This window comes from Sceloporus undulatus, chromosome 2 (assembly GCF_019175285.1).
Source record: "Sceloporus undulatus isolate JIND9_A2432 ecotype Alabama chromosome 2, SceUnd_v1.1, whole genome shotgun sequence".
In the NCBI taxonomy this organism is placed as follows: domain Eukaryota; kingdom Metazoa; phylum Chordata; class Lepidosauria; order Squamata; family Phrynosomatidae; genus Sceloporus; species Sceloporus undulatus.
Genome location: NC_056523.1, coordinates 224,787,366 through 224,803,090, shown reverse-complemented (window position 1 = coordinate 224,803,090; position 15,725 = coordinate 224,787,366). Strand labels below are relative to the sequence as shown.

General features: G+C 42.5%; 1 protein-coding gene across 2 annotated transcripts in view; it reads right to left on the bottom strand.

Moving 5' to 3' along the window:
* Nucleotides 1-1,619: 1,619 nt before the first annotated feature.
* Nucleotides 1,620-15,725, bottom strand: part of USP5 (ubiquitin specific peptidase 5) — a 26,056-nt gene continuing 11,950 nt past the window's right edge. Inside the window, exons 7-20 of one of the 2 annotated variants that reach the window (XM_042452767.1) lie at nt 14,371-14,465; nt 13,826-14,019; nt 13,056-13,127; nt 12,048-12,126; nt 11,806-11,931; nt 10,715-10,868; nt 9,827-10,001; nt 8,507-8,595; nt 8,186-8,377; nt 5,611-5,754; nt 5,318-5,463; nt 5,036-5,189; nt 3,014-3,098; nt 1,620-2,245 (exon numbers count right to left, since the gene is read on the bottom strand). In XM_042452767.1, the coding sequence (XP_042308701.1) occupies nt 2,152-2,245; nt 3,014-3,098; nt 5,036-5,189; nt 5,318-5,463; nt 5,611-5,754; nt 8,186-8,377; nt 8,507-8,595; nt 9,827-10,001; nt 10,715-10,868; nt 11,806-11,931; nt 12,048-12,126; nt 13,056-13,127; nt 13,826-14,019; nt 14,371-14,465 (1,799 nt within the window). In that variant the 3' untranslated portion in view covers nt 1,620-2,151. The remainder of the gene's footprint in view (nt 2,246-3,013; nt 3,099-5,035; nt 5,190-5,317; nt 5,464-5,610; nt 5,755-8,185; nt 8,378-8,506; nt 8,596-9,826; nt 10,002-10,714; nt 10,869-11,805; nt 11,932-12,047; nt 12,127-13,055; nt 13,128-13,825; nt 14,020-14,370; nt 14,466-15,725) is intronic. The other variant, XM_042452768.1, reaches the window with a different exon arrangement.

Sequence of the window (15,725 nt, the reverse complement as noted above, 5' to 3'; positions counted from 1 at the left end):
TTGGTGCCACGATCCAATTTTCTCTCAGCACTTCCAACATTTATTTGAATTTCTTTTATATAGTTTTGCAATTTTTGAGGCAACGACAATCAATGCTGGCAGCTGAAGCCCAACATTTGGAGAGATTCCCAGATTAAGAGCATGTTCTTCCTAGATTTTTTCCCTCATTTTTTAAAAGGTGTTACTTATCCATGAAGAGGGCCGCCATAGTGGTGTGAGTTTTGGACTATGACTCTGGATACGAGGGTCTGATGTCCTGCTCGGCCATGGAAACCAAATGGTGACCTTGGTAAAGTCACATTCTCTCAGCCCCAGAAATCATCATTAGGGGTTCACCTTAGCGTCGCCATGTCAGAAATGACCCTGAAGGCTCACAACAATTTATCAATGACTCCATTGCTCAACGCTGAATCTCTAGGTCCTCCAGCGTTACTCTGTGGTCGACTTCCAGCAAAGTCATGCTGGGGGAACTGGATTCCCAAAAAGAACATGCCAATAAAATCTGCTAATAATCAGATCTGCAAAAGTCATCGCCGCAAATGTGGAGGACTAACTTTAAGGATTCCTGATTTTGTGTGCTTCTTGTCAGAAGCAAATTCCTAAACTTGAAATATACTGGTTTTTCTAGGAGTGAAGGACCTCCATGAATGTGGAAAAACCTCAAATTAAAAAACACTATTCTTTTTACCTAAGAGAACACCTCTCTAGGAAACTCCAGGTCCTCCAGTGCAACTCTGTGGTCAACATCTGACAGAGGTTGATCACAGAATCATGTTTGGAAGACCTACAAATGCCTAGAGAAGTGTTTTCCCTAGAAACTTCTAGGTTCTCCAGCACATCTCTATGGTCAACTTCTTGCAGAAATTGACCACAGAGTTGCACTGGAGGACCTAGAGATTCCTAGAGAGAACCTATTACCCAAAAACGCAAATTAACAAATCTGCAAAAGTCAAAGCTGCAAATGTGGAGGATCAACTGTACTCTTTGCCTCCTTACAAGTATCTCCCTTAATCCCAATAAGTCTAAACCTAGGCACACTTAGGAGTGTCCATGTTAGCTGAATACAAGATGTCTTTCTAGTGATTATTCTTCACAGTTGTTCACTTAACTGCTACCAGCACTTCTTCCCCAGGTGCTGCAAAAGCATACTTTCCAAATTCAGCATGAAACATCCACCAGTATGCATAAAACGAACAAATATGACCATTTAGGTATGTAACCATCATGCTCCTTTGGAATAGCAGGAAAGGAAGATATTGCTTCCTTGGGAAAGTAAAAGGGACAAGAAAAACAACAACCAGGCCATCCTTTGACCTAAGTCTTAGCAGAATGTCCAGTTAGACTGCAACCTGAAATCCTTGACTGGCCAACCCACTAAGCAGATGAGGAAGGCAGATGAGAACAGGGAAACACTAGTGGAAGCAGCAGTGGCTGAAGATAGCTGGGTAGGTTTCTTCCACAGGCATTAAGAGTGTTCATTTCTATTTCGTTTCCTTAAACCTCAGTTCCAAGCCTGCAGCCTGTTTATAGTTCAGGGACTCTACCCAGTTGACTGAATGTGAACATTATCAGTTGGTAATGTAAAATGGTGGAGACAGAAAGTAATGTGGACAAACCAGTGCTGGAGGGGTATACATTTTTATTTGTGTTTTCTGCGTGTTTTGGCATTTAAGGGGCACAAGAAGAACAGGTGCTACTTTATGAGCCAGATTCTTTCCTGCACAATTGCTGAAGGAAGGGGGATGGGGGAACCCATCCTAGATATAAAGCCACATAAACCCAAATGTTCCCTTCCACCCCCACACCTTTTTAAACTGTCCAGAAGTGTTAAGATAGTTACATCAAGAAGAAACAGTGTGCATGGATGTCCCCTGGGGGTGACTGATTCAGTGAGACTTTTCTTCTTGTTGTTTTTACATAGAGATTCAAGTCAACACACACACTCACTCACACTCACCCCTTGCCCGTCAGTGTCCACAGAAGCACCAGACCACAGCTTCCGTATGGCAGAATCCCATCTCTAGGACTGCAGCAGTGGTACACAGACACATAAGGGTTGAAAGTTGGCCCTCCTCTTTGCATTCATCACCGCCATTTCCCCCTCCTCCTGCCATCAACTGGATCCTGCTTCAAACCCAGAAAGCAAAGATCCTAGCTGATGGTCCTCTGGTAAAAGTAGATGTAACCAAGATCCTTTGGAGGCTTCTCGGAGGCGCAGACTTTCTGGTCATTATAGATCACCCATCTGGAAACCAGGAGAAGTGGAGAGCAAGGAAGGAAACAGGAAGAGAACGATTGCTTAGTGGATGCATTAAACTTTGTGGCCACAGTTATGAATACAGCAATTCTGTAATACAGTAGGTCCTCTGTATTCACTGATATTTTTATCCATAGTTTCAACCACATCCACTGCTTGAAAATATTCAATACTATAAATTACAAAAGCAAAACTTATTTTTACCATTTTATAAATGGGACACAATTTTACTGTACTACTGTGTTAATGGGATTTGAGCATCCACAGATTTTAGTATCCAATCCCCCTCTCCATAATAATTAGCTTCTTTATCTTGAGTTTATTTTGAAAATCAAGTGTCTAATTCTTATGATTACAGAGATATGCTGTTGAAATTGTTGATCATACCTGTTGAAATCTAAGACAACAGAGGTTTTCCTGCAACCCTCTCCCACAAACAAAAATGGAATGATGAAAGAATGAAATCAAAGGAGGTTTGCATAATCAATCTTAATAAATCTTGATTATCTTGGTTTAGAGTTTTGTTTTCAAACCCATGGAATACACATTTGCCATGCTTATTGGCAGTCCCAGGAGCCAATTTGACCCCTCTTTGATGGTAAATGATGGAATGTATAAAGAAAAGGTGCTACTTTTCTGCCTTCACAGTTCATTAATCTGTTTTGGCCAAACCAAGGAATGCTAATTGTTGCTCAGTTATGTTCCCTCCAGGATCTTGCATTGCCTTCTTCTATATAGTTCACACTTTCTCCTTACCTGCTATCCTTCTTGATATGACAGACGTAATGGCCGCACATAGTGGACGTCCCCATGTGGCTGATGAAGGCAAAAAGTTGGTATTCTGAAGGAATAAAAGAATCATGTATAGTTCTTACTCTTTCAATATAATCTTACTCCACATCCCTTAAGAGCATATAGGTCACACTGAGCTCTATGTATTTTTTGAAAGGAAAAACCATCAGAAGCACGCTGATAATTTATCAGCTAATCTGAACAGTACTGAAGTACAAACTCAGTAAGTGCAGATTAGAGGTATATTTCAGTTAAATGTATAGAATACTGACTTGAAAATACAGATCCAAGAATAAAGAAAGAAATCTCAGATTTTTTTTCCAGTGGAAATTTTGGGGAATATAGAGGTGGAAACTACAATAAAATATTTCTTCTTTTGAAACGAATCAAGAAAAAACAAGAAAGGAGTACATATGCTGCATGGGAAAAATTCTAACTGTGGACATCAATATAGTATTGGTTCTAGAACAGATTGCTATGCAGCCAGTCTGTGCACACTTAGAAAGGAATACTGTGACTACCGTACTAAGAGGCAGCATGTGTTTTCACAAACAGATCCTGCCAGACTAATCTTATTTCTTTTTTGATAAAGACTTGTAGACTTGGAAGGTGAGAGGAAACTGATAGAAGTGGTGCTATCCTATTTCAGTATGGATTTCAGGTGCAGCCCCCCCCCCCACCATGACATTTTGATGAACAAGCAGCTGTTAAGTGGATGTGTAGCTGAAAGCGCTCACCAAGCGCTCTCTTTGTCATCCTGGAGAGAAGTGACAAATAATATGCCACAGGATTCTCTCTTGGGTCTGTTGTTCTGTATCTTTTTAAATCAGTTGGATGAAAAAGATGAGGAGATGCACATAAAATATGATGATAGCAAACTTGGAGGGCTAACAAATACCTCAGAAAACAAAATTAGGATTCAAGATGACTTAAAGAGATTTCAAAAAACAAATGCCAACAGGGATAAATATAAGGGTCTGTACCGGGGCTGGAAAAATAAAATGGGAGCCTGTTGTATTGGCAGGATAGCCATCTGTGGGTCTGAATGTCCACATATCACCATAGCCCATTATTTTCAATAGCAGTGGGTGCATGTAGCCATGCCAATGTGGCTGCATGCACATTGTAGCCCACTGACTTTAACAGGACTTGACATGCACATTTATTTCTCACCCAGTGATGGGGACAGAACTGAACCTCCAGGGATGGGAAGGATGGATGACATGTGGCTTGATAGCATCCAGATCAAGGAAAATAATAGTACCACTGTAATGTGTTCTTGTCAGACCATGCTTAGAACATTTTCAGAAGAGGGAACCAAGTTGGTAAAGGGTCTGGTAATCAAACCCTATGAGGAACAATTGAGTCCATTTGGCTTGCAAATTGTCTTCAAATATCTGAAGGACTCTGATATGACAGTTGGAACAAGGACCCAAACCAATGGATTCAAATGACAAGAAAGATTATTCAGACTAAACACTAGGAAAAACCTGTTGGCAGTAAGAGATATGCAACAGTGGAACAAACTAACTCAGAAGGTGGCATACTCCTTTTTTTTTTTTTGAGATTTTTAAACAAACATTGCGTGGTTGATATTGATTCCACCATGCAGTACTATGTTTATATGATCAAACAATGGTGAGCCAGAAGCTTCAAGAAGCCCACAGGCTGGATATGATGGCCATAACCCTCCTCCTTTGTTTATCCTCCAGCAAGAGGAATTAAGGGGAATTCTCTATGAACATGATATGTCATCTAATTCCTTTCAGGGCCACACAAACCAGTGGCTACCATCATATCTTATGGAAGCAATTCTTTTATATGTTGCATGTGTTAGTCATGTGATAAGAACAAACAACATACCCAGCACTGACCAAATGATTCTACAGAAGAAGCATAAATTTAAAACTGCAGCAAGGCCTGAGGAACCAATGCTACTCAACCCTCTAAAACCAAGACTCTCCCCAACCCTGATTCCAAACTCACTTCCAGGTCCATCACGCACTTTAGGCCCTACAGGGACAGACTCAGAGATGGATTCTGCTGCCGAACGTCCCTCAGAAATATCCATGGCAGCTTCTGCATCCAGATCATCAATATGGCTGAAGATCCAGTCCACAGCCCGCTCAAGACTGTTATTCTAGAGGGAACGATAAAAACAGACAAGTTAGCTACTCCATACCTAACTTTCTCCAAGGCTCAATAATAAAAAGAGGACATTTAATAAACTGAAGAGAACATTATTTTAGTATTTCATCTATGACTCACTGTAGCTCTTAAGGCTTTCATAGCCTGATCCCGGGAGAAGCCCATCGAGACTATGGTTGCCACACTATCTTCAGATGGGGGATCAGGACAGGTGATAGTGGAACCTGGCCCACTGGATCCTGGAAGAACCAGAGGATTTGCAAAATCTAAAGAAGACAAGAACAAATTTTTTAAAAAAGGCTTCATCCATGGATATAGTTACAACTCCATCTTTTGCCTTCAAGATATTATCATCTTGGCCTAAACCCAGGAGGCACTGAATGATGTCCTGGGTCTTCATTTGGTTAACATACCTGGATCATCCATGTGTGACATGACCCAGTTCATTGCAGCCTCAGCTCCACTGTTCCCAGTATAATACACGGCTTTGCGGCAGGCATCCATTGGAAAGCCCATCTCCACTAGTTGAGTAATCACAGATTCATCCAGCATGGGGGCTGTAGTGGGAAGGAAAGGAGTTAGATGTTCTCAGAAAACGGCATTTCTGGCTAATGTAGTGTGGCCATACTGTATGTCCCACTCTATCCCTCTTCTGCCAGTCTTCTCCCTCATCAAACATCTGCCATACTGTACCTGCATTCATGGATCTCAAAGCATGTAGACAGTCACCTCTGGAGAGATGTAGCATCTACACACATTTCCTGACAAGCCAAAGGCCAGAGCAACTCCAGCTCTCAACTCTTTCCTGTGCAAAAACACACCCACTAGTAGAGCTGTACAACTTACAGAATCATGGAGTTGGAAGAAACCACAAGGGTCATCCAGCCCAACTCCCTGCCATGCAGGAACACACAGTTTATGTTGCATCTAGTCCACCCACTTGATCTGATGGTCTACCACCATTACAATCAGTTTTCTACTTCTGTCATCTCCAAAACAAAGTAGGTTCAACACCCTAACAATTTTTAAATGGAACAGCAGGAGAATTAACATGCCTTGAAGATTTTGTCCTCTTCCCTACTATAGTCCTTTGGGTTTTCTTAATCTTCTTCCAAGAAACACCCACAAAGATGACAATAGCTGCATTACACATAAGCAATTGTGGATTTTGTTCCACTGCATCTTAAAGAGTCAGGGGATTTGCAAAAGGTTGGGAGGTTTGACAAACTCCTGGCAGATTATATTATAGAGCCAGTGGTCCATGTTTAGTTTGCTGGGTCACATGTTGTGAAGAGAGAAGCTGGGCATGTCTGGTTAGAACCAGCCAATCATAGTTCAGAGAATGCTGTGAAAGGGAAGGGCTATCATATGGGTGGATGCAAACTAGAGGATTGTTTGCCGAAGTGAGAGACAGGAGTCAGATAGGGAAAAGATGCAGTAGTGTCAGGACAGTCAGAGACAGGGTAGAGATCTACAGAGTTTTAGGAGCTGTGAATGAGGAAACAGTTCAGGGATTTCTTGTTTAATTCATTTTCTTATATAATAAACTTTGTTTATTTCCGGCAACCGAGTCAGACTGCTTCATTTAAGAAATGATAAGGTTATATTTATCACAGTGAACCCTCTGACCAGCACAACTACGTGACTATAATAGTGGTCACCATAAGGCCTGAGTACCAGATCCAAGGATGGATCTTGAGGGGGAATGGACAAGGTGGGTGACAGTAGCTCAAGGATTGGAAATGTGGGGCCAACCAGGAGGGGTTCTGTCACATATCATACAAACCCTCTGTAAAATGCCATGCCCTCCCAGGGGTGAAAACAAAATGTTCCAAAATCTGCCCAATTGTCTCTAGGGGGTGTGGAGGGCATTTTCACAATATTTGGATGCTCCCTGGGATAGAAAAATCCCCCCCAAATGGCTTCTAGAGGGTATGAGGGGCAATTCCACCACATTGGAGGGTGAACAGAAACAACTTGAAGGCACACAACAACAACAAAGAAAAGATGGAGGCATTTTCTAAAAGTGGCATTGTAGGCTACACCAGGCAATGAAATTTCTGCATATATCCCTCTGACAAAAAACTTAGATTCTTGCAGAGATTTTTCCTGCTGTCTCCTCTCCAGCATGGTGTACCATTAGCCCTCCTTATCGGCAGACTTGCCATCCATGGATTTAACCACCAGCAGATGGCAAGCCCCTTTTAGCTAATGGTGTGTCTGTGATAGGGGTCACATGCGTGTCACACCACCACTGCTTTTGATGGGACTTGAGCATGTGCGCATTTTCATATCCTTGGTGGTGGTGGTGTCCAGAACAGACCCCTGCAAATACTGAGATCTGACTGTATTTCAGCTTTTAAAAAGCCTCCAGTGGCACCAGCGGGTTTTCAAACAGCATACTGAATGGGATGGACAGATGCAAACTTTTTTAAAACAAAGAACGTAAATAGGCAAGAGCTAATTTCTGCCTCAGAAATCACACCCCAGGAGTGTGTGTGTGTTGTATAAATGAGCATGTGTGTACGAGTATATGTGTGGCAATGGGGCAGCCGTCTCACAGTCCACATCCTGGCATTAAGGATATGTTGGTATGTGACATGTTTGCTCTGAGCCAATTTGGCCCTCAAGCCAAAAAGCATTGCCCATCCCAGCATATAAGAAATGTTCTGAAAACTTTTCACAGCACTGAAGAAATGTTCAGAAATCTCAAGGTAACCACTGGTCTCATGACAGGTTCCCCATTGGAAATGCAAGGTGTGACAGAACACATAACTCCTTGATTAAGCAATAGTTCTGGTAAGAACAGCCTGAGATAGGAAGCAAAAGGAGGCATGCAACAAGATAACAAGAAGGCTACTGAGCAAGGAGGAGGGAAGGCAGGTACTTGATACACAGGTAACAGGACACAAGGAAGGAAGGAAAGAGAGAGAGAGGGGTAGGAGTGAGAGATTAAAGCTCAAGGAAGAGAGGAGAAGAATCACTAACATGTTGGAGAGGAGAAGTGAGGGGAGCAGAAGGAGTCGTCGTCCTCGTTGCCATAGAAACCCAGGCTACCTTTGGGTTCATCTGGTGTCACTAGTGGGGGAGCTATATCTGGCATCTCCTCCTCATCAGGCTGTAGTCCTGTCCCCCGAAGTGCAGAGATGTCCAATTCATCTGGCATTTCAATGGAGACATCTGATAAGACAATATGAACATAATTGGTAACACACCCAGAACATCATCCGAGCTAAGATGAAACTGGCTGCCAAGAAGTTTTAGTGTTATCATTCCAAATAGTATGCTCTCTTATACTGTCTTACTTACCTAGTTTTTTGGGCACCCAGTCTAGGCCAAAAGTGAATTTCTTGATCTGGATGACTAGGTAATCTGGGAAAGAGGCAAACCGGGTTGTCCTGAAATAGAGAAAAGGCAAGTGAAGCACATGTTTCAACAGTCTGAGAACAACGGGGGAGGAAAGGAATGGTGTTAATGGTGGAACTTTCTGCTAGCTTTAAGGCTAGTTTCTGGCTTTCTCATAAGCTTCCCAGTTTTCTGCATGCTGTGATACAGAGGATATGTGTAATTGTCAAACCTACAGGTTATTGTAATGAGAAGCCCTCTATCTAGCAAATGGCATGGGTAATATGTGAGTAGCAAGACCAAAGAAGACATATACCAAACAAACTAAATCCAAAAAATAAAAATAAAAAAATGCACAAATGCTAACATCTGGCAGCTCTTGGAACCAAAGGAAGGTATGTGGCCACAACAGATCACTCTTTTCTGAACAAGTAGGTTTACAGTCTGGATGTACTTCTGGATACAGCCCTGTTGCATGGATGCTGAAATAGTGTGAGTGTCCTAAGTGCCTTTCCATGTATACAACTACATTTTCTGAATTTCTTGTAAATAAATCTTTAATTTTTCAAATACAACTGCTTTTTTAAAAAGCAAACTTCTTGAAATATTTCAGGTTTGATTTTACTATATGCTGTTCTGTGCATTTCTTGCAATGAAAAATCTACCTAACATATTTATTGTGGCCAAATGCACTGCAAAACATATATGACCTTCATCTGGAACATCACAGTTCTTTGGCGCTGAGAGTTCACCCTGGTTCATTCTGAAATCTTGAAAGAATGTCACTCCTAGAAGCACATAGCGCAATACCAATCCCCCCGCCACCAGCCACAACTCTCTACAGCTTTAAGAAAAATAAAAACCATGTCAGCTTACCTGGTTGCTCCTCCATCATGCCAATCGGCTGCTAAAGCCTTATGATGAGATCTACAGTTAGAACTATACTGTTATGCTTGATTTGTTTCCAATTATTTTAGATAACCTAAATCCTATAGCTTTATGCTTCTTAAGGGATTACCCCCCAAAAACAAAACAAAACAAAACCCCAGAAGCTTTACTCTATCTATATGAAATGTGAAAGGATCTGATCCATAGGGAACAGCAATGGAACAGCATGGGAATGAGAGGACCACCAAGCAACACTGACAGCAATAGTGAAAGTCAAAATTAAATGACTGTAATAAAAATAAAAACAGAATTCATTATGAGAAATATGAGTCTGCAGATATTAATATTGTTGAAAATAAATTGAGCTTCTTCACCCTCCACTGTTACACCACTCACTTGAGTGCCACAGACTTGGCCTGCAAGGCTGTACTCCAGAAATCATCTACTTGTTCTGGAGCTCCATAGGCCTCAAGACAGGAGCTGAAAGGCACCTTGGCACGGACCAGCTCAGGCAGTGGCTGCTTCTCTTCTTCTGCCTGCCGTTTCTTTTCTTCATATTCCAGCAACTCATCTGGGGGTGGGGAAAGGGTGCAAGAAGAATCAGGTTAATATAGATAACAGTTCCTAAAGAGATAAGCGTGGCTGGAAGACAAAGACGGTGCATAAAGACATAACTTCCTTTATAATTCAATACAGACAAATCCTGAACTCCTTATAACCAAGTGTTTCACCTGCTTGGTCAAGAAATAGCAACATCTATAAAGAAATCTCACAAATCCATTATAGCTGTGCAACAATCCAGAGACCAGGGACCTATTCATATTCTACAATTATAGTACTGTATTCCACTTTAATTGCATGGCAACTTCCTATGGAATCTTATGGTTTGTAGTTTTGTGAGAGGCATTAGAGGACCTCTTTTGCTGCAGATTCTGCCAATGCCAGGATTCCATAACTGGAGCCATGGTAATTAGAGGAATATAGTGCTACAACTGTATCGTGGGAAAGAGCCCCAAGTTATCCACCACAAATGAAGTTTTAGTTTTGTCAAGACTGCAAAGCATGTCCCAGTCACTGACTGAAACAAAGGAATGGCCTGTCCATCATCATTTCCCTGTGATTGTTAAGGTTATCACTCTTGTTTTGTATGGAAGAGAGGACCAGTGCTTTTACACATCCCACTCTTTCAAGGTCCCACACCGTCCATATTCCAGTTTCAACACACAACTAAAGTAAGTTGTTTGGAAAGGTACTATGGTAGTTACTATCATGAGAGCTGCCAACCTTTGTTTAGTGCTGCCTCCATGGGCACTGGCAGCTGCATGATATAATCAACACGTTGAGTATATTTAACTTTCTCCGTGGCCAAGCATTTGAGCTTCTCCTCAACTAAGAAACGGAAGACCTCATTTGGGTTTTCAGAGCTACGACAGTTTCTCTGGGGAAGAAAAATATTCAAAATGAAAGAAGAGTTAGCAGAAGCACAAGGATGATGCAGCAAGAGGAAACACTTTAGGAACAAGGCAATTTCACATCGAAGGCCATTCTGCCCTTATGAAACCCACACAGTTTTCCAATTTCCTGTTCCAGAACAATTTCCTACACTCATTTTGACCACTGAGGGAAAAATGCATTGCAAAATATTCTGGAGAGTCTTGCACATAATCTTATTGCTGATTTCCTAAGAAGGAACCGACTGATTCTAAGGCGCGTTACAGACGGCCCAGAAGGGGCTGTCTCGCACCGCTGCCAGCTGCAGCGTCCGGGAACCGCAGCAGCCAAACGTCGCGGTTCCCGGATGTTGCCAAGAAGGAGCGCGAAAATCGTGCTCCTTCTTGCTCCCCGGAAGAGACGCCACGAGGCGCTAGTCACACACTCGCGGCGTCATTTCCGGGGAGTGACGTGCGGACGCACAGCGTCCGTTACGTCAAGATGGCGGCGGCCATTTGTTACAGACAGAGTCCGTAACAAGAGTAGGGGCGTCTAGAAGAGACGCCCCTTTTTTAAACCGGGATGTTCTGAGGACATCCCAAATGGCGGTATGTAACCCGCCAAAGAGTTCCATCAATTTAGACATAATCTACAACTTACTGCTGAATAATCTACAGTGCAGGATGCTTTCATGTCTCCCACCATCCAAAATGGCTTCTTTTCAAGGGGACCATAAAGATCACACTCTTGCAGATCAACATTTTTCACACATTCCCTGCAATGCTGTCAGCAGCTTTCTCCTTCTGAAAACAACTCTCTCTAGCTCTACACTGTTTGTCTTACATACAATTCTAGTTCCAGTCCTAATTACATTCCTAATAGGTCCATCTGAACACAGCACAAAATAACAAAAACCTTGATTCCTCAGGCCCAGAAGATGTTACCTCCACCATGTTTATAAAGTGCAGGAAGAACTCCTGAGCATCTTGCTGTCGATTGGTAGAAAATTCTGGATGGCCTTTGCCAACAAGAGATTTAAACATACGTGGTGCAATGCCATCTTGAATGTCCTGCAAGGAGAGAAGATTACATGAGCATATCTTTCAAGCTGAATACCCCTGCACAACTACTGAATAGCAACTAGTATCTCCTAACTTTCTAAGAAGAATTGACCTTTCACCCTTACCTTCTGGTCCTGTTGCTGTTCTCCAATTGAAGAAGGTTTTGAATATTCCCCAGAGATTAGCCCATGGCCCAACTTGGCTCTGGAAAATCAAAGGAAATTGAAAACAGCCCTGATATAGAGGGTAAAAGTATAACAAAGTTCTTTTAATCTTGAGCAAATAGTGTTTGGTTCCAAGAATTTGGAACCATGCATCTGTCTTCTAAGGCTGAGAAGAGCCTCACAGCTCGTACTGGACTGCAACTCCCTTCGTCCCTGTCCACTTGTTATGGTGTCTAGAATTATACATCAGTGATGGCGAACCTTTTAGGGACTGAGTCCCTAAAACCAAACTAAAAGGCATTCTGGCACTGGCTGTTACCTGCTGCTGGGACTTGGGGGCAGGACATCTACCTTCCAGGGGCAGAACTTCCAGGCTAGGATGTCTTCCCCCCACCCTCCTGGGCCTTCAGGTTCCTCTCGAGAGACAGCTGAAGGCCTGGGAAGGTGAGGGGGGAAGAACAGGAGCGCACCTATTTCTCCTCTTCTCCAGTCCTCCTGGGTCATCAGTTGCCTCTCCAGAAGCCCAGGAAGAAGAGGAACAGGCGCACAACTGTTCTTCCTCTCCCCTGACCTCCACATGCCCTGAAAATTGGCTTTGTGTACCATCTCTGGGAGACGTGCGATAGGTTCGCCACCACAGGTCTAGACTAAGGTGACCAAGAGTTTTATAACATCTGGAGAGCCACACATTCCACATTTTCCACACAAGGAATTCTGCAGCAGGATGCTATAAATTATCCCAGAAATAATTTCTAGATTTGTTGTATCAAGCTTTACCCATTCTGAGGACCTAACAAATGATTGTGAGACCCATATTCTTTAGAAATTCTAGGGTTGCAACAGTTACACTTCTAAATCTTTTTGATTGTCCAGGAAATTGCTCACTACTAAACTGTGGCCTTTAAAATCTTTCTCCATTTGGCCCCTGTGCTGGGAAAGGTTCCCCATCCACTTTATAGTATTACATACACTTGGGTGCTGAAATCTTGTGTAGGATCTGAAGGGGCATTCTGGAATATTTTCTCTATCTTGTCTACATACCTAGAAAGAAAACAAAGAAATGAACAAATTATGTAACAAAGATCACAATCTTTAGAAAAGTTTGGGATTATCAAGTAAGGCTGATTATTTCTACCAAGTATGGGACTCAGATAATCTTATCTGGATTTCACAGAAACACACATGTAGGCCTCAAAATAGTGAACAACTATGTTTCTTGTTGTACATATTGAGTGGGAAGGCCCTTGAAGGTTACCCCAATTATGCACAAGAATACAGAGAGAGTGAGAGAGAAAGACAAGGTTTCTCCTTTGTTATGGAATTACCCTTCTCTCATGTTTGGGTTTATCTTCCAAAAGCAGCATAATTTATTTTTGTTCAGTTTGAGTTTTGCCAGCCAGGGCAAAGTGGGGTTTAATCAAAGCACTGACGTAGAGCATACCCATTTCAAGCACCTGGGGCAGGGCAGACTGAACACTTATGATACCTTTGATACACACACTGAAAACTTTTACTGAATCAAAATTATGCAGATCTGGTTGATGTGCAGAGTTTGGCTCGACCATGCCAAGGGTTGTTTTGTTTTTTGGACATTTTTCAGGCACTAAAAACCATCTTGGGCTATGCCTTCTGCCTTTAAAGAACAAAGACTACTACATTAAGGAATCCTCCATTTACATTCCCCAAGCAATCTAGTTCCCCATAGCTATAGACTTGGAGACCTCCTGTGATTCACTTACTTCCGCTGAAAGTCTGGTATGCTGAATATTACTTGGACCACCGAATTGAGATAGCAGCTGTTTCCCAGGTTACGGATCCCTGTATATCCAGGGCCAAAGAGAGGCTTGAGCTGCACCCCTGATTCCTGAATCAGCTCCCACTCACCAATCCGCTGATTCATATCGATCTCTAGCTCTGTCATTGTCTTGTCAGTCTGGGAAAAAAGTCACAGAAAATATTTAAAGGTGGCAAGTGCCTGGTGATCTCAGGGAGGAACTCAGCAGCAAAGTCCAGCCTGCTAGTGAGCCATAATAGGAACAATAAAGTTTATATATTTCAAGAATAACTTTCCCACCCCTCCCTTAAAGGAAGAGCCAGAAAATGAAAAACAGAAGCAGCTTTCTGAGTCTAAGCCCCAAATTAGACAGGGAAGTCATCACTTTTCTCTGCCTTCTAGAAAACCTTTGAATCTCTCATCAATTCCACATCCTCCTGAGGCATCAAATGCAGACAAGAACCATAGGACTTGCTGAGCATAAGAAAGCACTGGCTTATGCCATCTCACCTTTTGCATTTTGAGCATGTCAATCCCAAAATGAGCCAAGTGTTCTGCCAGGCTGGGGTCCAAAACCATGTCATCCTCATCATAAGAGTAGACGTCTACAGAGAAAAGAAAGTAAGGAGAGAAAAACTGAACAAAAACTTAGCACTAGACAAAGCTCCTCACTGCTCCAACTATAAAAATCCCAACCCAGAGCAGAATAACTAACTGCTGTCCTACAGGTGAACATACCATAATACCAGCAAAACAAGTTTTATCTGGCTCCCAGCAGTCCTCCAAAATTTTAATTTGGAAGAAACTATAGGCAAGACTCTGAATGTATCTAGAAAAGAAATCATTGGTGAATGCTACAGAGAAGAGTAAAATTGCTGACTTAGGTGACGTACAGACTGTCCTAAAAAGATGGTCTCTTGGCACCTAGTTTTGCCCCACAGGGAAGCCGCAGCCACCAAACCATGCAGCTTCCCTGTGGAGCAAAAGGAACCCGGGAAATGCGGGCTCTTTTTGCACCGTGCTTGTAATGCTCGAGTGCGCCAATGGCGCACTCGTGATGTCACAATGGTGGCGCAACTTGTGGACGCTATGCATCTGTCACGTAACAATGGTGGCACCCATATACACGGGCCGCCGCCATTGTTACAGTGCCACGGCGAAGTAGGGTTAGGGACCGTGCAGTTGCCGTGCGGTCCCTTAACCCAACTACACCGCCAGCACGGTGCAAAAGGTGCATCTGTACTGCGCCTTAGTTATACCTTTTTGAGAGGTATAGTAATTGTATATACATACCCTACTCTACAACTGTTCAAACCATCCACAGCACCCAATAGGTGGTTCTCTTGCTCCCAGTACATTCTTTTAAAAACCGGGGTTAGTGAAGTACAGCCAGGAAATCATACATGAGACAAAATTGCTCCATTCTCTAAAAGTAAGAGGCCTTTTAAAGTAAAAACAATTTTACCGTATATACTTGTGTACAACTCGACCTCATGTATAAGTTCAGGGAAGATTTCAAGGGTCAAACTTCTGGATTTTGATATGACCCATGGATAAGTCAAGGGTAAAAGGAGGAAATACTACTTCCATTCCTCCTTCTCCTTCCCTGGACCTCTCCCAACCGATTCTCAGGTGCTGGAGGAGAGGTTTTAACATCGGATTGAGAAAGGAAACAAGTGGATTTAAATTGAGAGTTTTTTCTATAGGAAGCCAGGTCTTGCAAAAGGGACCAGAGAGAGAAGGAAGTGGATTTAAATGGAGAGGGTTTTTTTAAATAGGAAGCCAGGGCTTGCAAAAGGGACCAGAGAGAAAAACAAGTGGATTTAAATGGAGAGGTTTTCCATAGAAAATCAGGGCTTGTAAAA